This window comes from Eulemur rufifrons, chromosome 28, assembly GCF_041146395.1.
Source record: "Eulemur rufifrons isolate Redbay chromosome 28, OSU_ERuf_1, whole genome shotgun sequence".
Classification (NCBI taxonomy): domain Eukaryota; kingdom Metazoa; phylum Chordata; class Mammalia; order Primates; family Lemuridae; genus Eulemur; species Eulemur rufifrons.
Genome location: NC_091010.1, coordinates 23,919,007 through 23,946,933, shown reverse-complemented (window position 1 = coordinate 23,946,933; position 27,927 = coordinate 23,919,007). Strand labels below are relative to the sequence as shown.

Here is a 27,927-nt window from a genome sequence, read left to right as displayed (position 1 = left end):
AAGTAACTAAAGACTACGTGTTACCATCAAGAATTCCAACCTAGCTGGGAGCAGTGGTAGGCACCTGTAGTCCCAGCTATTCAGGAGGCTGAGGAAGAAGGATAGCTTGAGCCCAAAAGAATTCCAACCTAAAGAGGTTATGTTACCTAACAGGCCATTTTCATAGTTGGAACATAATTTATAAGTTTATCACTTGCTTATACACAAGAAATCTTGTAAAACCATATCGTTTCCTCAAATAAATCGTAGCCGTTTAAATTCACAATTATTAAAGTAGAAATATCTATTCAAGTCATTTTAAAAATATAGTTGAATTATAAATTCATTTATGAACTTTGGGAAAGTTTATTTCACTCTATGGTTTACACAAGTAATTTCACATTTCATTTTAAGCCAAGAGTCAGAAAACATTTTTTGTACATCCAGTACTAATAGAGATCACAGTCTATCGATGCAGTATTTAAATACACTGTACAGAGATTGATTTTTAAATGGATTTTTATAAATAGCAATAATAGGAAAAGCATACAATACAATCTACTCTGGATCTAAGAGGCTTAATCTAGTCAAATATTGAAAGAAACTAGTCTTCCGAATATTTTCTCATTTGAAAAACATGAGAACTGGTTCAAGGATGGAAGAATCAATAGATACTCAGCAATTCACAAACCTGACATATAAACATGACATTTTTAAGACGTGAACAAAGACTGTATGTTGGCAGCACAGGGGACACTTTTGTTCTCCCTCTTTCATGGAGCAGGGACATTTCATATTTCATAGTTTCTGAACTTCCTCAAGAGTTCCGAAGGCGCATCCCCAGACCAGCGGAAACGAAGATGCCAGCAGTTCACATCTGAAAAACCTTTAAAAGAGAGAAAGGAAATATTTAAAATCAGAGGTAGGAAAATAAAAGTCAGCCTTGTTATAGTAAAACAGCTTGGGGATAAGATTTCACTGCAGTAAGTAAAATGTAAGATATGAATTATTAATATTCTACAGAAACTGATTCATTTAAGCAGACTCCGGTATTCTTATGAACAGGAATTACAATTTATATGGATGAGAAGACCTCACATAGTTAAATGATTCATAAAACAAAAGGAAATTTATAGATGCCTCCAGTGCTGGGAGTTATGATAATTCATCTGCAAAGAAACTGAAAACAACTTTTACACAGCTTTCAAAAAACCTTTCAAAAACCTTTCAAAAAGTGAAAGCTCAATGGCAAAGGATCCCTGGAAATACAAGTACTATAATTGAATTCCTCAGTTATAAGATTTTTTTTTAATTATAATAAACAACATTCTTGAAAATTAAAGAAAAAAGGTCATTTTCCTTCTTTACTAGAAGTGTAAATTGGCAAAACTCTTCTAGCAGGCAATCTGGTAATATTTATCAAACTTGTTAAAATGTATGAACCTCTGACCCACTAATTCCATTTCTAGAAATTTATCCTAAGGAAATAATAATGGATATGTCGAAGGGTTTAACTATAAAGATGTTTATGATGGTACCATTTATGAATGTTTTTTAAAAATCAATAAACAATCTAAATCTTCAGCAAAAGAAGGTTGGTTAAAAGGTTTTAACATAGTCATTAACAGTTTTTTAATATTTACTATCATGGAAAAATGCTCAGAGCATATTGCTAGGTGACAGGAAACAGTTTCTGCAGTATGATCTCATTCCTAAATTTATTATTTACGTATTTATGTGAAAAATTTTAAAAGTCTAAATTTTTAAAACTCAAAATGTTAACAGTATTTATCCCTGGTTAGTTGAAATAGACGTGATTTTCATTTTTTATACTCTTTTTTTATCTGTACTTTCTTATGTTTCTGCAATAAACAAGTATACTTTGTGTCTTTTTAAAATATTTATAACATCGCTAATGAAAAAGCAAGTTACAGAATAATATATAAAATATGCTTCATTGATATTTTAAAATAATACCTAAATATCTAGCCAGGAAAAATATACACAGAATAGTTGACAGTGATTATCTTAGGAAAACAGAATTTGGTTGCACTTTTTAAAGAATTATCAAATCTGGCAAATATCCATCTGGGGAAAACGCAAAAAAGGAAATCGTTTCTGACAACCCACAATTAAAACTCATTCACAAAATATGTATGATATGATCCTATTAGTTTTAGGTATACTAACGTAAATGAAAATATACCAAAATATTGTATTTTCTTCCTTTTGTTTGACCATATTTTCTCACATTTCTATAGTAAATGTCATTTTTGGAGTTTTAAAAAGATGTAGTTTCCAGTTTGGTTTCCCCAAGAAATAGACACCCAGACAAGATTGTGAAACAAAGTGGCTAATAGGAGGTGATCCCAGGAGGCCTTGGTAGGGGAATGAGAAAGGGAACCAAATTTACAAAAGGTACATTATCAAACAAGTTACCACCATGAGTGACCGGAGTTTGATCGCATTCTCTTAGAGTTATCCCATTTGAGGTGTGAAGGAGCTGGGGAATTTATTCCCATTCATTATTATCTGATGGCTGCATCCAAAGGGCGTTTATTCCCTGACACATACTGCCTGCTCATTTGCTGCCAAGCAAGCTCCATGGCCAGAGAAAGCCCTCTGGTAGTCACAATATTTGTGGTAGAGGCCATAGAGTCGGCAATGTCTGGGAAGGTAGGTGCCCAAGGGATATGGCAACACACCAATAGCATTTGAGTTTGTTTTTTTTTTACTCCAGGATGTTACACAAAACTATTTTGTTCTAGAATTGCATCTATCATAAGTCATATTTGTTGCATATTTAAACAGAAAGTAAAAGAGAGATTGTCTTGCACACCAGTTTTCAGATGCTGGGCTCCATATTTTACTCGTTGCAATGAAGAGTCAGAATGTGATAGGGACTATTTAGTGGCTATTCATCACAGAAGAGACATCAAAGGCAAATGCCAAAGTGACATCAAGCACTGCTTGAGGAAATTAAAAAATATGCTGAAAAGTAATATATAAGAAGCCACTCAGGGCTTGGTAAAGCTGACATGAATAATATGTCTTAAATGCTGGATGTTATAAAAGTTTACACTGCAGTAAAATGAAATTATAAGTAATCATGCAACTGCACTTTGATATATCAAACACCAGCTTTAAGGCACTACTATGAAGAGCCAATAATCTCTTAAGCAGCATTAAGAAGATACTGGTAAATAATTTAACTACAGCTTCTCGGAACAATAATCCTCCCTCCCCTCACCCGCTCCACTTCATTCTTAAACCACAGTAAGAGCACATACTTCATAACATGAGGACATCAAAAGTGGCATCACAATTCGTTCTGAGTTAATTTTCTATGGAAACTGGTTATATGAATTGGAGTTCCTTGTCATACCCAACTAGATTAGAGTCAAGAAACCCAGGGGAGGAAGAGCAAAGCACTCAGGACACAAGCATCTCCCCGGGGATTACATCTCAAGCCAGCTGCCAAAATGGCTGTTGTAACCTTAAGGCCAGTTTTACCTAATCGCTGCTGAAATGAACTGGAACTGCTAAGCCTCTAAGGCTAGCTTTACCTGCTGCTGTCACTCACCAGACAGAGCTCGCCAGCTCCCAAAAACTTCGCTAGTGCCAGTAAGTTTTCTTTTAAAACAATACATAGCACTTTTCTTTCTAATAAAACCCAACTTTCTCTTTGTTCTTTGGACATACCAAAGACCATCCTGGTCTGTGTGTATACCCTAAACTACAATTCTGTTTTTATATATTTTCCCAAATAAAATGTTTTGCATAAAGATTCATCTTTATATTTTTATTTAACTTTGACATACTATTATATATATATACACACATATATATATATCTACACTGTGGAATATTATCAGCTGTTTAAAAGAATGAATTCATTCTGAATGTAAGGATCTAAGGACAAATTCCATAACAATAAAAGCTAACACTAAAAAAGTGCTTACTGTTTACCATGTACCTGGCACTCATTTAAATATTTTATGTGTATTAAGTTATTTACTACTCAAAAAAATGTTACAAGGTAGATACTAATATTTTGATCATTTATTGCCACTGAATTGCACACTTAAAAATAGTAAAGATGGACCAAGCACAGTTGCTCACACCTGTAATCCCAACACTTTGGGAAGCCAAGTCAGGAGGATCTGTCTAAATAAACTCTGTCTAAATAAATAAATTAAAAAGAAAAGAAAACTCAGACACAGGTTAACCAACTTGCCCAAAGTCACACAACTCATCAAATGAAAGCCGGGATCTGGCTCAGGTCTGCACTCTTAACCACTGTGTAACACAGAGGCATGTGCACAGTACAATCCCCCTTTTGGGGGCGGGGGGCGGGGACAGGGACAGTGTCTTGCTCTGTTTCCCAGGCTGGAGTGCAGTGGCCCCATCATAGCTCACAGCAACCTCAAACTCCTTGGCTCCTGTGATCCTCCTGCCTCAGCCTCCTGAGTAGCTGGGACTACAGGCATGTGCCACCATGCCCAGCTAATTTTTCTATTGTTTAGAGAGATGGAGTCTTGCCATGTTGCCCAGGCTGGTCTTAAACTCCTGGCCTCAAGCAATCTTCCTGCCTAGGCCACCCAAAGTGCTAGGATTACAGGCATGAACCACCGTGCCCAGTCCTCATTCTTTATTTTTAAAGCTCTCATAAGTGCACCTACATTTTTATACACTTGTATTAGCGTAGAGAACAGTGTGGAAGGAAATACACCTGAGCATCTGCATTGGTTACTTCAGGAAGTAGAAGCAGAGAAGGATGGGAGACTGGGGTAGACACTCAGTTATCGTCTATATATGATTCTTTGAATATTTTAACAACAAACCCATATTACTTGTGGGTTGTTTTTCAAAATCTAAAGAACTATTTTGTAAAAAGAAAGAAAGAAAATTTCATAGAATCCTATGGAAGAAACTCAAGTGGGGCCTTGGCATCATGCCTGAGTCTCTGAAGTGTCCCTCACCCACCCCCAGTCCTGGTAAACTAGGACTTGGTCTGAATCTGACTCAGACAGAAAGACTAAGGGAACTCCCAAAGGTTCAGGGAGCACAGAACTGAACATTCCAGGGCTGAAAGCAGAAACATTTGCGTCTTTGCCCATGTTTGCATGGGGATGGGGGTGTTGTTTATACTCGTGTGGTTGCTTAAAACACTGTGTTTTTCTAAAATCTGGTCTCTGCTTTGATCAGTTTGTTATATTATAACCATGTCCAGTCACCAGGCTGATGCAATCTAAGTGCAGATCTCTTGGGTAACCAGCAGTGACACCTGAATCAAACTCTAAGCATCTTCATTCCCAGCAAGAAATGAGCATGTAAATTTCTTCCCAAAGAAAGATTTAAAGTGACTATTTCTAGAAAGACTATACTCCACCACAAGCTATCTAATTGTCTTCTTTTTTTATACAACTGTTCAATGGAAACTTCTGCTTAAAGGCTAAATCATAATGGGGTGCTATATCACAACCCTGAGAATCAACAAATAAGAATTTGAAGGACAGTTACAATGTGTGTATATAACACACCTGAACTAAATTAACACAGTTGGATGGCTAAATAGATGGGCAGAGAGACAAAGAAATGATAGCAGCTGACATTTACCCAGGGCCTGCCATAGGGGAATCACTGTGCTAAGCATTTTTGATAGATCTCCCCACAATCTTCATGGTGACTCTATGAGAAGGTGTTATTTATTTATTTATTTTTTCATAGACAGAGTCTCGTTATGTTGCCCAGGCTGGAGTTCAGTGGCTATTCACGAGCATGATCATAGCATACTATAGTCCCCAGCCTCAAGCAATCCTCCCACCTCAGCCCCCCAGTAGCTGGGACTGTAGGCGTGCACCACAGTACCCAGCTGAGAAGGTACTAGTATAATCCCTATTTTATAGATGAGGAAGCTGAAGTCGAGAGAAGTCAAGTAACTTTTTCCAAGTAATAAAGATAATAAGTACCACAGCTAGGATGCAAACTCAGGTAGTGTAGCTTGGGAGCCAGCAGTTGAACTTCTATATTACCCTGTTTCAATGGATCTATAAATGATTCATAATGTCTACAGAGCTACTTACAGATAAGACGTCATCTCAGGATAGCGTAATGGCTTGGAACATAAACTCTAAAGCCAAACTGTCTTTGTTCAGACCCCTTCCCTGCCACACACAAGCTGTACACCCTTGAGCAAATTACTCAACCTCCCGGGGCTTCAGTTTTTCATCTATAAAATGGGAATAATATTGATACCAACCTCACAAGCTTGTAGTGAGGATTAAATGAATTAATATATGTAAAATTAATATTAAATGAGACAATAAATGTAAAGTAATATACGTAAAGAGTGTTCCTGTGCATAGCAAACATTCAATACATGTTAGCTAGTGTTATTTCAGTAAAGCAAAAGACACTCTGAGAAATGTCTTAAAGTTTCTCTTGCAAGGAATGTATGGATCTTCTAGTTTCTGTGTCAATGCTAAGTATTAATAAGTATCTTTTAAGATGCTAAACAAGTCCTTAAATTTGGCATTACTGTGCAGATTGGTAAAGGCTGAGAATAAACGCAGTATAAACCAAGCTCTTTAATTTCAGAACTTTCCATTCTGCAAAGTTGTATGACATGACTTACTTGAAGAATCTGGATTTTGGGGGGAGACTGACTTCTCCAGGGGCTCTTCTTTTTGCTCCATTTTCTCTGTGGTTGAAGTCAGCTTCTCTTTCTTTATTTCTCTTTGCTCATTCCATTCCTCATTTTCAATCTTGTTAGGATGGGTCTGGTCCGGTTCTTCCAGCATCAGGTCTTTTTTACTTTTGACAGCCCAGTGCATTGACTAAATTAATTAAAAGCAGAGATATAAATATTAAATCAATATTATATAGTTTTCTATATTCAAAGTTTAATGCATGGTAATATCTGACCTACTATTATAATACTAATTAACAGAATGTTATATTTGACTATTAATCAGATATTCATCAACTAAACCAGATATTAATTAATCCAAATATTCATGGTCACTTTTCCCCACACATGCCTTTGTACCTTTTTCATTTTGTGTTCTGTATATGTATTTCCTACCAAAAATTTAAAAATCAAATGGGTGGATGGGGGAATGGTTACAGAGTAAATATTTCACAACCATTTACTTAATTGTAAATGCAGATGTTATGCATTTCTCTGTAGGTTTTATTTCAAAATAAAAGTGTTAATTTTAAAAAGAGGCAATGGCCTTAGCTGGTGCAGAAAATAATCTGGCTTTTGTTTGGTTGGTTTGGGTTTGTGGTAGTTTTGGTTTGGGTTTTAGCACATGCATAGAAGAGAAGAGGCTAGCCAGTGGCTACCTCCGCGGAGAAGGACATTATGAAGATTAGTGAAAACCAGAGAGTAAGAAATTCAAGAATTCAGGGCCCAGAGAGCCAAAAATGTGAACTGTAAGCATCACAAGTCAGCTAGGTGGCCTGTACATGACACATTCATCTCTGTGCCTCAGTATTTCTCTCTTGAAACCAAAGTGCTCAAGTCTGCCTTAGATAGGTGGGGAGGATTAGTGGCTTATCTATAGTAAATGTGTTGAAAGCCCTCAGTGCAAAGATATTCTGAAATAGTCTTACTCATCTATCTCCTTTAGGAGTAAATCAAAATAAAGTATTTTTTCATCAGACTCTTATATCTGCCAATCCCAATTAAAGAAATACACAGAGGAAAAATCCAAACTGTATCTAACCCCATATAGAGGTGCTTCTCATGCTTTGTAGTTCAAAGGACTAATATAAGAGTGATTCTAAGCAGCCGGGTTTGCTGGGACACAGAGAGCCTACAAATCACTCATTTCTGTGCTCACAGAGCACAGCTCCACTGGGGTATTAGTTGCACAGTACGTTGGTTGTATAACATCAAGCGAACTAGTCTATTATGGAGCAACTCATTTCAATAGAATCAGCATCAATAAAAAATATCAAGTGATAGCAATTGTTAGAGATTAAGAGGGAAGACTAGGAAGAAGAGAGTCGATACAGCAAAATAATGAACTGCACGAGACAGAAAACCTTTATATACACGGAGTGAACTCACACTAAACAGACACCAAGCCTAGGTGCAAAGGCCACTAACCTTCCAGTCTGTGACACTAGTATGTTGTTATTCTGCCTTCACAATTAACTTGTTTACCAGCTTTCCTTAATGGGTATTTTTTTTTTCCTAGAAAGTCTTTTTCTTACATTCTATACTTTAGTCAACACTAGGAAATAAAAAAAATTTTGTTTTACATGCTAGTAAACATTGGGACAAATAGAAAAAAAAATCAGTTGACTCAGATAAGCCACAGATCAGCTGAATAACTATACAAAATTGACTGGTTATTATTATCCTGCATCACTATGACTGAATTTTTTATTTGTCTGGGTGATTTCTGATCCGCTTTTGGATAATATCCAAGTAGGACAGATTGCCTTTTGAACCGGCAGAAGGTGTTGAATTGCAGACTGTTTCCCATCTGGCTGAGGAAACTGGCCACACAGGCTTAGTATGAGGCTTTCTTGGTAGGTAGTCTGTGGCCAGGTGGATTCACCCTAAGGATACCTCGCCCAGCAGGGAACCCAGAAACAGTCAGCAAACAGGCTCACGTGGGGGTGATCCGAAAACCACTCCCAGAAGCAATCAATTTGTCAAACGATCCTAATACCAAAAATGTGTTTCTTTCATTGTTTATAAAATTTGTAGCAATTGATGTGGCATGGGACAGTTTAAACAGCTTATGAGAATTTTTGTCAGGGCTTCGTTTTGACAGTGGCTTTGCTGCAACTATTTTCCCACAACCATCCTAAAGCCATTCTACCATGTATTTTGGAGCTAGAAGGAGAGCCATCCATACCCGGGATCCTTTTGGATAAAATCATTTAGCATGACCAAGATAAATTTACCCGAGATTCTTTGAGCTAGAAAGGTCTCTCTTTTCATGTTATCCCAGGATCCCAAAGGCCTGGATTACTGAGACCCTCATTCCATATCCCTTTTTTTTTTTTAAACCAACACTGTGTGTCCAAATTTAAATTTCCAACATATTCATTGATCTGGGAAAATGCTTAAAATATTTTTACAAATTAAACTATCGGAAGGAACTTCTAGAAAAGGAAAAGAAAAATAAATAGCTACTGAAGTGACAAAGACCTGGTGTGGTAAAAAAATTTCAGTTCAGTTCCATCACTCCCAGATAATGGAAACATGGCACTCCTGACGCTCTGGCTCATGGGAGGAATTCTCCCAAAGGAGATTCACACATTAGGATTCTGTGTGTGATGCTACAATAGCGCATTGTGCTTTATCCTGCCCTCTAGATATGAGAACTAATATTGCTCCCAACCAATGATTTTCCTTCCAGAGGGATTATATCAATTAAATAAAAAGCAGAAACACAGTGTTGGTGATGTGAAGGAAAAGGTATTTTACAAGATTTAACAATCTATAAATGTGCTGGGCATGCAAACATGCAGATGTGTTTTAGAGAAATGTCACCTGAAATTCAAATCCTAAAGTTATAACCATTTTATTGTCAGAATGGTATGTGTAATACCGTAATTCACCCTTATCCGTGAGGGATGGATGTGTTCCAAGACCACCAGTGGATGACTGAAACTGTGAATAGTACCGAACTCTATGTATACTATGTTTTCTCCTATACGTACACACCTATGACAAAGTTTAATTTATAAATCAGGCACAGTAAGAGATCAACAACAATAACTAATAAAAAAAATAGAACAATTATAACCATATATTATAATAAAAGTTATGTGAATGTTCTCTCTCTCTCTCTCAGTCTCTCCCCAAATATCTTATTGCACTGTATTCACCTATTTTTGGACCAGAGTTGACCACAAGTAACTGAAACCCAGGAAAGCGAAACCATGGATAAAAGCAGACTACTATACACCTAACCCAAATACCCTAATGGTGATGTTTATCTACAAAAGTACAATGATCTATTAGGTGATGAATAATACTAGATATGATCATTGCTATTAATTTCTCTAGAGTAGTGAATGCAAAAGAATGAACAAATGAAACACACACACACAGAAAGCAACAATTAAAATGTTACAGAGAGGAGTGAGGCTCTCACATACAGAAGCTACTATGAGGAGCAGAACAGAAAGGAATGACAGGAAAGTTATAGAAAGTCTATCAAATGAGGTACAAAACAGGCAATGCTTGGTATAGGGGATTCAGAGTTCACCGAGGAAGAGAAACAGAAGGATGTCACAAACAAGGTTTAGCCCAAACAAAGAAGACTGTGTGAGAAAAAATATCACTGCTGATTTAAAGCAGAGAGATATGTATCTCATCATTTTTGTACTGCTAATAAAAATAAATATGAAACCAAATACGAGCCCAGCATACTACTTATTTTTGCTGACAAGACAAATGATGCAGTCAGTAAGATCTAAAATGTAATTATTCTTAAGACTTCAAATAGTTCATAGCTAAGCTAAATTCAAAGCAGAAATGCGTTTGGAGACAGGAAATTAGTCTTTAATGGAAAGATCCTGCCCATATAAATTAAAGCAGGAGAAGAGTTTTTGAAAAATCCACAGCTAACTGGATATCTATTAAAGTTTAAGTGACACAGTTGAGTGGATCATCAAGACAAATAAACTATAAATCAGAAAGCATTAGAATAGCAAGAGTCACTAATTTGGTTGCAGTTACAGTGTGCCACACTTAGGAGACTGGGAAATATGGTTACAAAGAGTTGGTAGAACAATGTTTATTTAGCCAGCAGCAACAAGGAATTTTGAATTTACCACAATGAAAATGAAAAAAATCTTATTTTTGAATATGCAAAGTTAAGTCACTATTTCCTTTGGAGGATTCTCTCTAATAATTTTGTGAATGTATACAATATGCATATGTTTAGTCCCTCATAAATAATTATCCCACCTTAAAGAAACTGATATGGATGTACAGTTCTTTCCAAAATGAAATGAAGAAAACAATTTACACTTCATGCAGAGTGGCTTTAACCATATACTTTGGAAGTTTTGCATTGCTCTTCCCAATTATTTCAAAGACCCTCCCTCAGTATCATAAGCCTTTTCCCAACTATGAAGCAGGAAATCTTTTATAAATGTAACCCTGAAGGGCTGTAATTTAAGAGATGTGAATCACTTTATAGACTAATTCTGTTTCTGAAAACTTGCCCATAAGACAATTTCTGTATGTTAAGTTTTATGTCATAGAAAAGTGTTCCAATGGAAAGAATCTAGGTCATAAATCATGCCTAGGCATGTAGAAACCTTTAAAATTACATTTTCTCGGCCTCTTGTTACTTCAAGGGGTCCATTGGTCATCTGTGGCAACTGTATCTTGCTCTTGCTCTTGCTCTATAAACCCATCTTGCTCTTCCTCAATAAACCCTGTTTTCTTGCTTAAAAAATAAAATTACATTTTCCCTATAATATAGAAAGGTCAAGGTTAGGGCCAGGTACAGTGGCTCATGACTATAATCCCAGCACTTTGGGAGGCTGAGGCAGGAGGATTGCTTGAGGCCAGGAATTCAAGACCAGCCTGGGCAACATAGCAAGACTCCATCTCTACAAAAAATTAAAAAATTATCCAGGCATGGTGGCATGTGCCTGTAGTCCCAGCCACTCTCAGGAGGTTGAGGGAGGAGCCCAGGAGTGTAAGGTTACAGTGAGCTATGATCATACCACTGTACTCCAGCCTGGGCAACAGAGCAAGACCCTATCTCTTAAGAAAAATAAAATAAAATAAAATAAGGTCAATGTTGAACAAAATAAATATGTAACAGTAACTATATTGATTAATTTGATGTTTTGACTTTTTAATGGCATGAAGAAAGATAACACAATGGTTTAAGAAGTCTAACAATTCTTTCACCAGAATGCGTAATAGGAATAATTTATAACTTTCTTTGACTAATCAGATGTGGGTTTTATATTATAATTATAAGCTTTGAAAAGAGAATAAGCCGATATGAACTACTAATAAAAAAGATAGAGGAGATACATGTGCAATGGTTCAAAATTTAGCAGTATATGAGCAACTTGAGAAGCACATTTATTAGAACTCATAAAACAGGAAGTGATAATGGGGAGTGTATATACAGAAACTGAACAGCCAAAGAGACTGAAAAATGTAGTCACAGGCTCTCTGGCACAAATTCATGGCCTCTGTTCTGGTAAATTCCCCTTCATAGGATTTTGTAGATATTGAGTTACGTACAGATGCTACAAACTTCTTGGTCTTCTCTCTCCTACTGCCCATGGACTCTTTAAGCTACTGCGTCAGTATAATACATGGACAGTCTGAGCTTCACAAATTCACGTCATCCCCAGGGAGAAACCCACCGTTTTCACCGAGTCACTCAAAGCTTCCCACTGCTGGAATGGCATCGACACCTGGCTCCTTCGCCAGTGGTCATAGCGGGCTCGGCTCTCTTCATTGGTCAGAATCTCCTTTGCCTTCTGCAGTTTCTGAAAAGTCTCCACTGAAAAACAAATCAAGAGATGAGCAACTTCTCTCTTAGAAGGATTATTCTAAACTCCAAAACTATCAAACAAATCTCGCTAGAATCATGACTCTGCCACTTACTAGCTATGTGACCTTGGGCCAATTTACCTCGTTCAGCTTTTGTAGAGTGTATCCTAAGGACAAGTGAGATCATGGAATTCCATGTGCCTGGCACACGGTTTATCCACGCCCTTCACTGTGCTTCGGTGATGTGTCAGGTGCTATTCCCGATGCTGATGACACAGACGCGAATGATAGACATTATTAGCAGGAGAGACAGACATTTATAAACATTGGAAAAGTACAATTCTGTCTACCGGGAAGAAAACTACCTTTTCTAGTGCTAGTTGTGAGGGATGGTAGTCACCAGGCAAGAGGCACAGTAAAAATGAAGACTGGAAGGCAGGAAGCAGCATAGTGATTTAGAGGAAGTAGAAATTGCTATAATCAGCTCCTTCACTGACTTCCCTGCCTTTGCCCTTAGTCTATTTTCTACATAGCAGAGTGATCTTTTTAAAAAATAAGTCATATAAATATCACTTCTCTGCTTAAAACTTCCAGACACTTCCCATTTCTCTTATAATAAAATCCAAAATTCTTACCATGCCTACCAGGCCTGACCTCTATCCCTTTCTTCCTTCTCTGATCTCATTTCTTTCCTACTTTCCCCCATCTCCCCTTGCCCCAGCCATAGCGATTGCTGCTCGAGCACACCAAGCACACTCTGCCTTGGCACTCGCTGTCCCTGCCAAGAACACTTTTATCCCAGGCACCATGTAGCTCACTTCCTTCAGATGCCAGCTCAGGTGTCACCTTATTGGTGGGGCCTACCCCATCAGTCCCGCTGTTTTATCTCCTTGCCCTACTTTACTTTTCTTCATGTATTTACTCCCTGACATTATGTAGTTATTTACTTATGATTTCTGACCTCTACCAGAATATAAATTTCATAAGGGCAGAGCTTATCTGATGTGTTCTCTGCTGCATCCCTTCCACTGCAGCAGTGCAGTAGGTGCTCAAAAAGTATTCACTGAATGAATGAACTAATGCTTCCTATTTTGGGTGAATACAAAGATATTCTCAAGTGCCATTCTCTGAGCTCCAAGCACCAAAGAAATGGCACATGACCTCAAAACATTTCATGAATTAGGAACATTTTAATAGTATCATTGGGAAATACAATTAAGATTACCTCGATAGTACTTAAAAATACCTCATGGGAAGTAACCAGGATCCCCTGAAACAGAAAGTGTCAAGGCATATGTACTGTCAATACTTAAAGTTCCTCCACACCAATTGGGAAAATCCTGAAATACTTCCGGACTCTAGTTGGTCAAGAGCTGGTGTTCCTGAGCCCTGTCCCCCAAACATCTCTACTTCAAGTGTTCTGCCAGCATCCAGGGATACTGCCTGATGCAGCAGGGCTAACTCCAGGACAAAAGCTGGACAGTACAAGTACCTTATAAACCATAAACTGTTTTAATATCACCCCTGGAGGTGGTAGCAATTAATGCATTAAAGGGAAAACCCTAAAGATGGGAATATTGAAAGCTACAGGAAAACAAATAAAAGCATCTTGCCATAGCAGTTTGATCCAGTGAGCAATCCTTCCTGTCGCTGACGACAATGTCCCGTTGTATAAATAAGACGTCACTTTTTCCAGTGAGAATAAAAAGCTTATTAAATTATCACCAAGGATGCACATGCCAGTTACCACTAATGCAGCGGTTGTAAAGATTTATATTTTTATCTGTGAGTCACCTTCACTTTGCACATTACTGTTGGCCTCACTTTCCAGAATTTCCAGAATGAAAGAAGCCAGCTTAGAATTATGCTGATGTCAATCCCTCAACAAGAGTTGATAAGCAGAAAGAAAAAGAGACCTTATCTTTCCTGTAATGTGGACTTTTATTTTTGTTCCATCCTCTTCACCACATTTAATAAAAATGAGTTTGGGTTTATATTTGTTCTTTAACGTATTATCAAATGAATCACACAAGACAAACATTTACCAGTTCTGGGAAAAGAGATCTCATTTTATAAGCTTTTATGAGCAAATGATACTGGAACTCTTGAGAGATATTCTGATTTAACTCCTGGGTCTACTTTGAAAATACAAAGGTTCTTTTAAATTCATATTTCACAATAGAATTTGTATTATTATAGCCACATTTTAAATTTATGCCACTTACAATTACTTGAGAAATATTAATAAGAACAATAATGTGCTGTCCAAACATGCTTTAAAAAAAATCTGTAGGAAAACACACCAACTGTAAATAGTGATTCTCTTCAATGTACACTGTTTGGGTGATGGGTATACTAAAAACCTAGACATCACCACTATACAATTTATCCATGTAACCAAAAAAACAACTTGTACCCCTAAATCTATCGAGATAAAAAAAAATAGTTGTTCTCTAGCAGGGAGAGATAAGAGCAGACGTTCCCTTTCAACGTTATTTATTACTGCTACATTATTTTTATTATAAGGGAAAAAAAGCAATAAAGAAATTTTAAATCAAGAAAACATTGAGCCATTAAAAGATATCAGTTAACAAAGAAATTTGTTCTTCAAATATACCCTTCTTCAAATACCCAGATGTCTTTGAAGTTTGCACATCAGTAACAAAAATATGTCACAGGCCCTTAATTTAGTCTGAAACCTCCTTTCTTCGTAGTCAAAGAGAAGTTAATATAATGTGTTGATCTGCAGCAGTTACTGTCACACAAAGGGGCTGGCAGGAGCACCGGCCTGGAGCTTGTAGGCTCTTCTAGGCTTAGTGACACAATTTCTGTAGCATAGCCAGTCCTGCCTACATCACTTATACCTGGAAAAGGGAAGGGATTTCTAACAGCCTTAGATTTAGATTTGTTTATGAATAAAATAAAGAACTTTAATGGTTACTTAATAAAAGAAAACTATCCCATTTTGTTAAATTTTTATCTCTGAAAGAAAGTTCACTGAATCATAATTGCCAATATCCATTGAGCACTTCCCACATGCAGGATACCTCCTTTAATCTTCACAGCAGACACATGAAACAATATATTATTTCTATCCATTTTACCTGTGAGAATACTGAGGCTCTGAGAGGCTGCCCAAGGTCAACCAGCTCACAAGTAGGAGATTGGAACAAGCCAGACAGACAAGACTGTGTTCACATCCACTACTCCATCATGCTAACAAATCAGTAATTTCCATGGCAACAGCTGAGACTACATTTAGTGGACCAGAAAGGTATACATACATGTTTCATTTCTCCTACCTGCAGTTCCTCTACAGGCTAGCCTTTCACCCTAATGAGATATGTTTTGAAATCTGTTCATTATATTCTGAATTTCTGTCAAGTTAAAATTCAGTATTTGGTTGATTTTTTTTTTAATTTTAAAGTATTTTTATCAATAACTTTAATCTTTCTCCAAGTGTGTAAATAACCACGTAAATTTTCAGAAAGTCACATTAATTCAAATTGAGTAAATGGATGGATGCTTACATAGATTAAAAAAATCTCTACCCAAAGGTTGAATCATATATCAACTGCATGCCCGACAAGGGAAAATATTGATGTTCATGTACCTTTTCATTTTAAACAATATTTACACAGTCCAGTGTTTCTCTGAACAAGAGGCTTTGAGGCAGCCCATACACGAAAACCCCCATCACTATAGCAACTAGAAATGGCAATGACTGCACAGTGATTCATCATGTATCGTGAATAAAAATTGTTTTTCAGGGACAGAGAAACAACTCAGAGTCATGCTTCACTGGAAAAGAACCCAGTTAAAGAATAACCAGGGATACTGGTTGTTTTTAAGTGTTTATCAAATTTTTATAATTTTATGCAGGGACATCTATCTTAATATTAACTCCAGTTCAGAGAGGTAGTTAATATGTATCCTAAAGAAATGCTCATGCATTCATTCATTCACTCATTCAAGAAATTATGCAGAGTAGGTGTCCTCTGCAGCAAGTGCTGTGCTAAGTATGGGGCATTCCACTGTGAACAAGGCAAGCAGGGGGTCTGCCTCACTGAGCTTCCAGTCTGACTAATAAGCAAACAGGCAATAAGGAGAAGGTGTGATACACAGTCTGCTGCCTGACGTACATGATGCTCTGAGTAGCTGGGGCACACGGGACTTCTCAGAGGAAGTGATGCTAAGCTGAGACCTGACCCAGAAATACAACCGGCCAAGCAAAGCAGGCAGGGAGGTATGCAGGGCTCAAGGATATTCCAGGCAGAGGAAGCAGCAGGCATAGGGCACTGGAGAGTAGAAAGAACAGAGCACATTAAAGATTCAGCATAGTTCTGAGTGGCTGAAACATGGAGTTCTAGGCATGGCGGAAAAGAAAAAAAGAGGACGGAGAATTAAGAGGGTACACAGCATGAAGAGATTTGTGCCTCAGGGCCCAGCAATGACAAAGGATGAACTCTTGCTATGTGTGCAATGTGGGTGAATATCACAGACATACGGCAAAGCGAAAGCAGCCACACATACTGTTTGATTCTATGTATATGAAATTCAAAACTAGGCAAAACTAATCAATGATGATAGAGATCCAAAAATGGGAGAGGTGCTAACTTTGAACAGGGCATGAAAAGGGATTTCCGGGGTGTTGATAATGTTCTACTCTCCTCCTGGGCAGTGGTTAAACTAGATATACATACGCACAAATTTATCAAGCTTATACCTATGATTTGTTCATGTTACCGTAAATAAATTAATAAGAGAAAAAATCAAATGAGCAAAAGTAATAGTAAAATATCTTAAAAAAGATGACTTCATATATTGGAAAATTATGCATTTATATAGACAGGGATCAGTGATTTCTAGAGAAAATTAATAAGAAGCTTTAAGACAAGGAAAAAAATGTCTAAATAGAGTTTGGGGGCCGGGCGCGGTGGCTCACGCCTGTAATCCTAGCACTCTGGGAGGCCAAGGCGGGTGGATCGCTCGAGGTCAGGAGTTCGAGACCAGCCTAAGCAAGAGTGAGACCTCGTCTCTACTAAAAATAGAAAGAAATTATCTGGCCAAGTAAAAATATATATAGAAAAAATTAGCCGGGCATGGTGGCACATGCCTGTAGTCCCAGCTACTTGGGAGGCTGAGGCAGTAGGATCACTTAAGCCCAGGAGTCTGAGGTTGCTGTGAGCTAGGCTGACGCCACGGCACTCACTCTAGCCTGGGCAACAGAGTGAGACTCTGTCTCAAAAAAAAAAAATAGAGTTTGGGTTTGTGCAACGTGGAGTTATAGCTAGGTCTTAGTTTGATATTTTCATTACAGAAAAAATCACATATACGTACATACTATATGCATATAGTAAACATAATCATCAAATTGAAGATATAATATTTACCTATCCTGAGGATAAAATCAGAGTAGGAAAACACAAGAGTTTTCCATTACATTGGTAAAATTTTAAACTGGGTGTTACATACGTCAGCATCTGTTATAATATTCTTTATTGCTTATTGCTTTTTGTACATATTAAATATCTTTTCCGGCCAGGCTCGGTGGTTCATGCCCGTAATCCTAGCACTCTGAGAGGCCGAGACGGGAGGATCGTTTGAGCTCAGGAGTTCGAGACTAGCCTGAGCAAGAGCGAGACCCCGTCTCTACTAAAAATAGAAAGAAATTATCTGAACAACTAAAAATATATAGAAAAAATTAGCCAGGAATAGTGGCACATGCCCATCTGTAGTCCCCGCTACTCAGGAGACTGAGGCAGAAGGATTGCTTGAACCCAGGAGTTTGAGGTTGCTGTGAGTTAGGCTGACGCCACAGCACTCCAGCCTGGGCAACAGAGTGGGACTCTGTCTCAAAAAGTAAATAAATATAAATATTTTTTCCATAATTAAAAAGAAAAATCACTATCTGCAATGAGAAGCAATTAAAGGAATGCTTGTAGGGATGCAGGCATGAAATGATGGGGGCCTACCTACAGCAGTGGCAGTGAGGACAGAGGGAAGAGGACATAGCAGAGAGAGATGTGGAAGGTAAATCAACAGCACTGGGTAATCGACCAGATGTGGACATGAGGGAGAGGAAGGAGACACAGTTTCTGCTTGATCAAGTGAATGGATGCTGGTGGTGTTCATTGAGATGGGGAAACCGAAAAATAAGCAAGATATTAGAAGGGGTGAAAGGAGAATATGAGTCTAGTTTCTGAAAGGGTGACTTTGAAATGTTTCCAAATGGAGATTTCCAAGAAGCAGTCCAAACTATAGTCTGAAGATGAGGAGCAAGAACTGGGTTAAGGATTGATTGGGATGCCATCAACAATGAGCTGGTTCAGACTCTTCAATCTGCTCTGAATGGGGAAAAAAAAGAAAAAAGAAAAAAACAGTGAGCTGGTGATTAAAGCCACAGACTTGGACAAGGCTCCAGAGAGAAAGTGGGGGGTAAGCTGAGAAGAGAGCTTAGGAGGGAACCTTAGGGCAGCAGAGAAGGAGTCACAAAGGAGACCGAGAAAGAGCAGCCCTAAGAGGCTGGAGGAAAACCACAAGTGCATATTATCCTGAGAGCTAAGAGAAAAGAATGTTTCAAGAAGGAAGGTATCGTGGACAATGTCAAATTTTGAAGCAAACTCAGGGGAGATGAGGGCTAAAAAGTAACCATTGCATTTAGCAACCAGGAAGTCCTTGGTCATTCCTAAGAAAGAGTGGGGAGGAAGTCAGAGTGAAAAAAATGGAATACTGGGGAGAAGGGAAGTAGAGACATCAACTATGGATATCTTTTTCAGGAAGTTTGGCTCAGAAGAGAGGGAGAGACACAGGGAGGGAGAGGAGGGAGATGAGTTGCAGAATGAATATTGATTTGTTAGTATTTTTCCAAGCTTGGACAGACATAAGCATATTTAAATGATAATAAAGTAAAGAAACAAAAGTATGAATATATGGATATATTCACTTCCATGGAAAGGAAGAAATTGCAGCAAGGTTCTCATCAAGACAAAGGCCTGGTAACAAACGTACTTAAGTTAACACTCAAAAGCTGAAATAAAGTATGAACTAGATAAATTTTAAACCACAAAGCAGCACGTTATAGCAGAAAGAAAAATGCATGTTAAATGACCACTATTAGAGGAGACCCTGCACAGTCTTCTCCCCTCCTATCATCCAATAGTGCAAAAACAACTTTGGCATTGAACGAAAGAATAACTTTGAGCATAATCAACAAAAGAAAATTAAGTTACTATTCAACAGCTTTTTGGTTCTATTTTCTATTCATTTTCTTGAGAAAGAGCCATTATTAAATTCTTACCAGCTTTGGAGCTTTCAGGATGCTTGTCAGGGTGACATTCCAGAGCTCTGACCTTAAATTCTGCCAGGATCTGTTCAACCTAAAACAAAAATCAGTGTTTACAATAAGGAGTCTAACTTGAATAGCATGAAGAAAGAAGATGAGCAACAGTCCTGCCTGAAACAGCCATGATCAACTCAACTTTTTATTTTGATCCTTATACTTCTATTTTGACTTTTTACTCTAAGAAATAATTTCCTAGATAACCAAATTCAGAAAGCATCCATTAAAAATTCCTATTGATATTGTGGTCTGATGACAATTTAACCTGCTGCTTTACTTAAATGATGGCCCAAGACACCTATGAGCTCAATATATACTCACACATTTTTTTTTAAGAGACAATCTCGCTTTGTGGCCCTGGCTGTAGTGCAGCAGCATGTTCACAGCTCACTACAACCTTGAACTCCTGGGCTCAAACAATCCTCCTGCCTCGGCCTCCCAAGTAACTGGGAGGACTACAGGTGCATGCCATCACGCCTGGCTAATTTTATTTTTGTAGAGATGGTGTCTAACTATGTTGCCCAGGATTGTCTTAAACTCCTGGCCTCAAGCAATCCTCCTGCCTTGGCCTCCCCAGGTGCTGAGATTATAGGCATGAGCCACCTAGCCCAGCCTCAATATATTTAAATGTCCAATATGGTCAGATAGTTTTCTCCTAAGAATATATAAAATATATGTTCACATATCTGAATTCTTCCAAGATGCTTAACCACCATTCATTATTCAGGGATGACTATCCCTGAATTATAAATTATAAGTTAAAATTTATATAGCATACATTATAAAGTTCCTTCTTTCTGCCTTTTGGCCCTTTTATTTTTTATTAAAGAATTTCACAATTAAAAGAAAAAGAACATAATTCAAACCTAATAATTTTGTTACCAGTTAGGATTGTTACAGATTTTGACAGGGAAAACAAAAACAACAGCCCAAACTAAAATGAGGTTTGAGGGCCATCCATGATTTGATACGATTTCATTTACCCACCTAATCCCTCTTAATATGAATTAAGACTTGGTTTTATTAATCATAACTGCAATGACTGTAGCAGGAGACAACAGTGGTTACATGACTCTAGAACCTGATTGCTTGGTTTTAAATCCCACTTCTTCCACAAGACTTTAGGCACATTACATAACTTCCACGTGTCTAGGGTTTCCTTATCTTTACATCAGATGAATAACATAAGTAGAGCACTTAACACAAAGCCTGGTCATAGTAAGAACTCGGTAACAGTAGCTATAATTAAATACCAGTGGTTAAGTAACTTGTTTGAAGTCATTCAGCTAGTGACTAAAAATGCTGAGTTTTTTGTTAACTAAGCAGTCATCCTTTAATCTTAACCATTGCTTTAAATAATTCTGCAGGCTTAGTAAACTAATATGGGGTTCCATATTTACTAACCACTAATAAGTGAAAGCAAATTACCTCTTGTTTGAGAAATTAAATTCTCAAGCAACTCAGCTCAATATTGTCATAAGATTCATATTCTTCCGAGCTCCATGCTATCCTTAGTCAAATCTCATAAAAAATGTCTTCACTTTAACAATCAAAGTCAGACTGTATTAGATAGGCATATGTATAAAGCCCAGCCTATTAACTCTATTCTTTCTTTGGTAAGCTTCTATTGAGAACTTCTTGGAATAACAGGAAGAGACAAACTTCCTGTTAAGAACTGTAATAAATTGTGTTTTTCCTCTTCCTAGGTGCTAACCCTTTAATCATCAGTCACCATAACTCACTTATATAACAAATATAATTGAGCATTAGACTTGTTTTTAAATTTTAAAATATTAAATATTCTATGGAGTGCAGTAATAAGCATTTTTAATTAATAAGTAATTTATAAATACAAACTCTCCTTGAAAAAATTTCTATCAATACAGAATAAAAGTAAAAGCCCTTTACCCCTCTTCCCCAAGATAATAGGTTATATCCTTCAAAACGCACTTTTAACACATATTTATGTACGTATTCCTTGGAGTTTTTAAATAACACAAATGGATAATATTATACCTATTTATTAAAGGTAGAAAGTTTTGGGTTTTTATTGTTGCTGTTGTTTTATTTTTTAATCCATGTCCCACTAAAAAACATTCTGGTATTGGTCCACAGAAGCAAGTGTGTCAAAATGGTTAATTCTCAGTAATGCTAACATGTGTGATTGTTTTTTTCTTCTTTATGTTTTCTGGGGTTTTGCCAATTTCATATTTTTTTTAAATTGAGAATAGTCCATATGTCTTTCACTATTTTTCATAGTTTTAACTATCACAAAGTTTATCACACACCTCCGGTACAGCTGGTTCTAGGTAAACTGGTAAAGCGAGTTAGTTTGTCTTGGACACATTCTATTTATCTCCTGGCCTCTCCACCCCATGTGCCCAGTGCCAAGTGCAGCCCATAGGCAGCTGAGGCCTCCACATCAAGGTCCAGTGAACCCTGCCTTCCTGATCCAATGTCCAGTGATCTGGAAAACTGCCTATCTTGCTGGCCAGTAAACATACAAAATGTTCAACTTTACTTGTAATCAAATAAATCAAAACAGCCAAAGAAGGAGTTATTAAACCAGTGTTACTGAGGGTGCATAGAAATGAACACTCACGCACTCCCGGTGAGGATTTAAATAGGTGTAAACTTTCTGGAAAGCAGTTGGAATATATACATATGAAAAGCCCCTAATTTGTTTCTTACTCTTTGATCCAACATTCTAATTCTAGGAATTTGTCTAAGGAGATAATTAGAGGTGGGAAAAGAATTTAGCTATAAGTAAGTTCAATGAATAAAATATAAATTTTAAACAAAAACCTGTGTGTTCAATAAGTGATATTTGTTAAAGTTAATTGTAATATAGTTATTAGCTAGAATACTTAGTAGTCATTAAAAAAATCATCTTGTAGAAGACTTTTAACAACCTGAGAAAGTTTATATATTTCTATGAGAAAAGGTAAGATATTATGTGCAATATAAATCCATAGTGTTTTATCTCAAAAGGAATTATGTAAATATACATGTATGTAATCATGATAATAATAGTAATTATTATCATAACTAAGATTTATTGAGACTTATTATGTGCCAGGCACTGTTCTCAACACTTTACAAATAGTGTCTCATTTAATTCCCACAACAACTCTATGACATACTATAGATACCTTTATTATTCTCATTTTGCAGATAAGGAAACCAAGACATAGAAAAATTAAGTAATTTTCCCAAGGTCACACAGGTAGAAAGTAGCAGATCCAGGAACTGAACCCACACAGTCTGACTCCAAACATATATAAATATATAATACATATATGCATGTACTTATTTACATACATACATAGATACAGCATATTATGTGTAGATAATTAACATGCATATGTCATACTCCAAAATGTTAAACGTTTGGGTTAACATTTTTCTTTGTGCTTTCTTTGTATTCCACATTTTCTTACTGAGTATATTTTAATTTTAGAGCTTAAATTTTAAAACTTAAAAACTTATCTTTTCCGTATTCTGTTAGCACAATATTTTGGTCTGTGCAAGGAAATATTCTAGCATGCAATGAAGACTAATCTGACTCCCACTTGGATGAATCTTCTCCAGATTCCCCTAGCCACACAAACGCCCTATGTCTCTCCCTCCATGCTTCTAAATTATGATCATTTAATAAGACTATTACAAGCTTCATCTCTTCCCTGAAGTCTTTTCAGATATTCTTTCTTTAATTCCTGTTGTACTTATAGACAGCGCCACACAACACAGTACTTCATTGTTTTCAAATTGTTTCCTCTGTATTAGCTTTGGCTTATCAATTGGATACCAAGTTCTTCACACACTAGCACCATGTATCATCTCTATGTTTTGTTTTGTTTTGCTTTTTTTCCCACCCCACTCCCCATCACTTCTAGTACTGGCCCAATGGTAAGTATTCAAGAAATACTTTATTATAGGCTAACAGATGTTCTTTTTCAAGTAACATCACTGTAATGTAATAGGAGCTTTCTGAAAATTGTGGTTTATTCATTGTAAGAGTGAACTGATTCTAGTGATGGAAATTCATATGCTGCAGAGTGTGCCGCAGAAAAAAAAGAAGACACATTTTAATAAGTGAGTTACTCAGTATCCATCATTTCAATTCACTCAGTTTGAAAACTGAATGTTTCCCACAGCACTCTAGATATTAGCAATATCCCTGAAATAAATGAGGGATCCTCCTACAGCATTCTAATCAAATGATAATTAATTAAAATATGAACCATAGAAACCATTTGAGCCACAAAATAAATAATGGTAGTATTTGGGTTATAACCCTTAAAATACAATAACTTTCTATTAATCAATAATGATAAAAAATAAACTAAATAAACACATAAACGTGAGAGAAGGGAGAGCTTTTCTTCACAGAAGAATTCTAACTAATAAACAAATGAGGAAAATGGAAAATTACCATTAGGCAAACACCACAGTAGTAACTGCTACAGGCAAGATCCACCAAAGGATGCTAAATTCAGTGGGTGAAAGTTTGAAGAGAAACAGTATAGTTCAAAGTTATCTTTCCCAAGATATCTGTTAATTACAAAAAGAAAAATAATAATCCTACTGCGGAAAAACCTGGCAGAAGAACCTGACAGACACCACCTTAACCAAGTCATCAAGGTCAATAAGACACATCAACATCACGGACCCCCAGTATGATACACTGAGAAAGGCACAATATCACTTCTGTGATATTCTTCCCCAAAATGCATAACCTCAATCTAACCGTTAGAAAATATCAGACAATGCCAAATTGAGGAACATTCTACAAAACAATTGACCAGTACTCTTCAAAATGTCCAGGTCACACAAAACAAAGAAGGTAGAAGGGGTCAGATTGGACGAGACTACGGAAACACAACAAAGTAAGGGATCCTGGCTTGGATCCTAGAACAGAAAAAGAGCATTACTAGGAAAAATGATGAAATTAGATAAGACCTATAATTTTGATCAGGGACTGACTAACTCTGGCCCACAGGCCAAATCTGGCCTGCTGCCTGTTTTTACTAGTTTTATTAGAAGACAGCCATAGTCATTCACTTACATATTGTCTGTGGCTACTTTCTACAATGGCAGAGCTTAGTAGTTGGGACAGAAACCCTAAGGCCCACAAAGCCTAAAATATTTGCGATCTCATGGCCAGCACCAGGTAAGGCAATCAGGACACCGAGGTTAAAGAAGGATCTCTCTCCCTCTCTCAAAAGGTCTATACTTGCACAGCCTTGAGAGTTTGTGCCTCCTTAAAATTTGCATCCTAAGCACCTGCATGCCTCATCCAAGTACTGACTCTGTCCATCTGGTCCTTTACTAAGAAATGTTTGCTGACCCCTGGTTGAGTTACCAATGTTAATTTTCTGGTTTTGATCATTGTACTTCCACTAGGTATGATGTTAACATAAAGGGAAGCTGGGTTAAGGGTATGTAGGAACTCTTGGGTTATTATTTTTGCAGCTTTTCTGTAAGGCAAAAATTATTTTGAAATAAAACATTTTTAAAAGAATGCAAACTCTAGGATAGGATAAATTTACAAAGTTCCAAGCACACAATATCACTGTGAGGCCAAAACAACAGCCACAATAACAATTTACCACTCTGTGCCAGGCCATGTTCAAAGCACTTTCTATATCGTGTCTTATTTAATCTCCACAACAACTCTGAGGTGGGTATTATATATTCCCATTTGCAAATTAGGAAACCAAGACATAGAAAACTTAAATAACTTAATTAAGGCCACCCAGCTAGTAAGTGGCAGAGTCAAGATGTGAACCCAGACAGTCTGAAGGCAATAAGAAGAGGCTTAAGGAAACAAATCTGTATCCATTTATCAGGTTTGTGCTCAATTTTCAAGTCCATGAAGTCTTGAAGTCATGAAGTCTTCTTACCATTACTACTGAAACAGTGACCAAACATTAAAAAACAAACAAGATCCACACCAGTGAGGATGCTTTACACCCTTAGTGAGTAGAGTATGCATCAATAAGGACTTTGTAGGGTTTTATAGCATGTGTCTTCTGTGTAAAATCCACTATAAGGAGAAAAGGCTGACTGACTTCAGATCGAAATTTGGTAAATTTTTTTTCAATGGGGGCTATGTTGTTTTCTATACAATGTGGAAATCCTTCCATAATTTATATATGTCATTTATGTAAAGTAGGAAATTAGTTTCATTGTTTATTGTCATGATTGTAGTTGCAATTTGTGAAGGACGATTTTTTAAAAGTCTCTGAGAAGAAAAAGTTTCAAAATTACTGCCCTTAAACTACCAGAAAATATGTAACTTTACCTAGAATTTAATCAACTTCCAGTATGAGCTTTAAATTATAAGAACTATATACCAAAGCAAAACTATTATGTGGGTGTCTCAGTTCAATTGTTATAAGTAAAATCAAAATATCAGATTGCTTTGAAATTATAACTGCTAAATTGCTTTTGAGTATGAAGAGTTCTGGTTAATTTTAAAGTATCAAACCAAGGGATATTTGAAGTTAAAGAAATTTATCCATTACAAATAAAGTAAACGAAATGTCACACTAAATAGACAAAGAAGTCATAAAAATATTTTTTAATGGGAAACATACCTTTGAGAAAAAGAGAGAAAATGATACATATAAAAAGAAGTGACAAAACTGTGAGTCATTTCATTAAAAATAAGTGATTGTTATCTAGATATGTTATGCCATTAATAGATCAGTAAAATACATCCAGAAAAAGGACTGTTGACACTGAGAAGTATGACTATACCTGGTAACCATAAAATGAAACTGTTATACATAAACAATGGGATCATTTTTTGTGAGTGTATCCAAATGAATCCTCCTTCTTTGTAGACTGAAAAGATAAGGGTATAACTTCAAAAGACTGATTAAATGGGTCAAAAGATTTATTTGGGGGATTTAGTGACCTTTACTTTATAACCTAGTGCATATGTTTAAAAATCCAAATTAACCTTATCAAGTTTAATTATGTTCTGTTAATTTTAAATTATTCCTTCAAAAATTATCTGGTAGTAATAAAATCTGAAGTGTGAATAACATATATGGTACAAAAGGTATTAAGCTTTCTCAATTGCTATAAGCAAATTACCACCAACATAAACAAGAGTAAGATATTATTCTTGAAAAGAAATATGCAACTAAAAGAGCATTAGAAGCTGTTCTGTGTGTGTGTGTGTGTGTGTGTGTGTGTGTGCTTTAACTTCAAGGTTTCTAACATAACTTCCTCACAGTGTGGCAAAAATAGAGATTTTAATCCTTTGTGTCGAATATTGCATCCTATCCTCAAAACAAAACTAAGTACATTCTATAACTAAATTCCTGCCTTTATGAAAAAAGAATAAATATAAAAACATTTTGATTTAAAACATTAATGTTAATAGTTATATTTTAATAAAAATAAATAAAATAGTTAATAATAAATAATAATAAATAAAATAAAATCCCTAACTTACTAAAAAATCACCTTTCATTTCAATTATAGTATGAGTTACCATAATAAAGATATAGCCTATGTATACTACGAAACACTGCCATCAGAAATTATGATAAAATTTCACGTATTTATTTTCAGTATACTGATTGTGTATGGCCATGTGCCAGAATATACATATTTAATCAGAAGCATCCATAAAGTTACCATAAGACATTATTCAAGTAAAGACTCAATATACACTTAAATTCTTAATTTTTCTCTGAGCCAAAAGTGCTTTAAAATAATACAAGATTAGGTCTTTAGTTCAATTTGACAAAAAGTTTTAAGTTAAAACCTTAAATAAAAACTTGAAATACTGTTGTGAAAAAGAACAGCATTATACACTGTCTTACCGAGGATAGTTCATCACATCCCAGTAACTTGTAGTAATCTTCAGTATCCTCCGACCTGTAATTCAGTATTGCATCCATTTAGATGACTGAATCAGCTTTTCTTCCCTCGGAAACAAGAGGCACGACGAGCTTCAAATTAACAGGGAAAAAACCTCTTTAAATCTGAGCTACAGCAGCACGTTCCAAACGGCAAAAACTAGCTTTAAGACTGGCCACAGTCAACACACCAGATGTCATCCCAGATCTTTGTACACACT

At 36.5% G+C, this 27,927-nt stretch overlaps 1 protein-coding gene across 1 annotated transcript; it reads right to left on the bottom strand.

Annotated features, from left to right (window-relative positions):
• Positions 1-325: 325 nt before the first annotated feature.
• DNAJC12 (DnaJ heat shock protein family (Hsp40) member C12) lies at positions 326-27,927 on the bottom strand. Its single transcript, XM_069460509.1, has 5 exons — positions 27,671-27,927; positions 19,785-19,863; positions 12,355-12,494; positions 6,617-6,818; positions 326-865 (listed from the first exon to the last, which is right to left on the bottom strand). Exons 1-5 carry the CDS (start codon positions 27,746-27,748, stop codon positions 771-773), a joined length of 594 nt encoding a protein of 197 aa, XP_069316610.1. The 5' UTR covers positions 27,749-27,927; the 3' UTR covers positions 326-770.

Bases quoted from the DNA above. Each gene is read 5' to 3' on its own strand.
- DNAJC12 (XM_069460509.1), bottom strand. From the start codon at position 27,748: ATGGATGCAATACTGAATTACAGGTCGGAGGATACTGAAGATTACTAC. The intron at 6,819-12,354 runs GTGGGTTTCTCC...TAATTAATTTAG, and splicing joins TGAGTGACTCGGTGAAAACG to TCAATGCACTGGGCTGTCAA. The intron at 866-6,616 runs GTAAGTCATGTC...TCTCTTTTAAAG, and splicing joins CCAAAATCCAGATTCTTCAA to GTTTTTCAGATGTGAACTGC.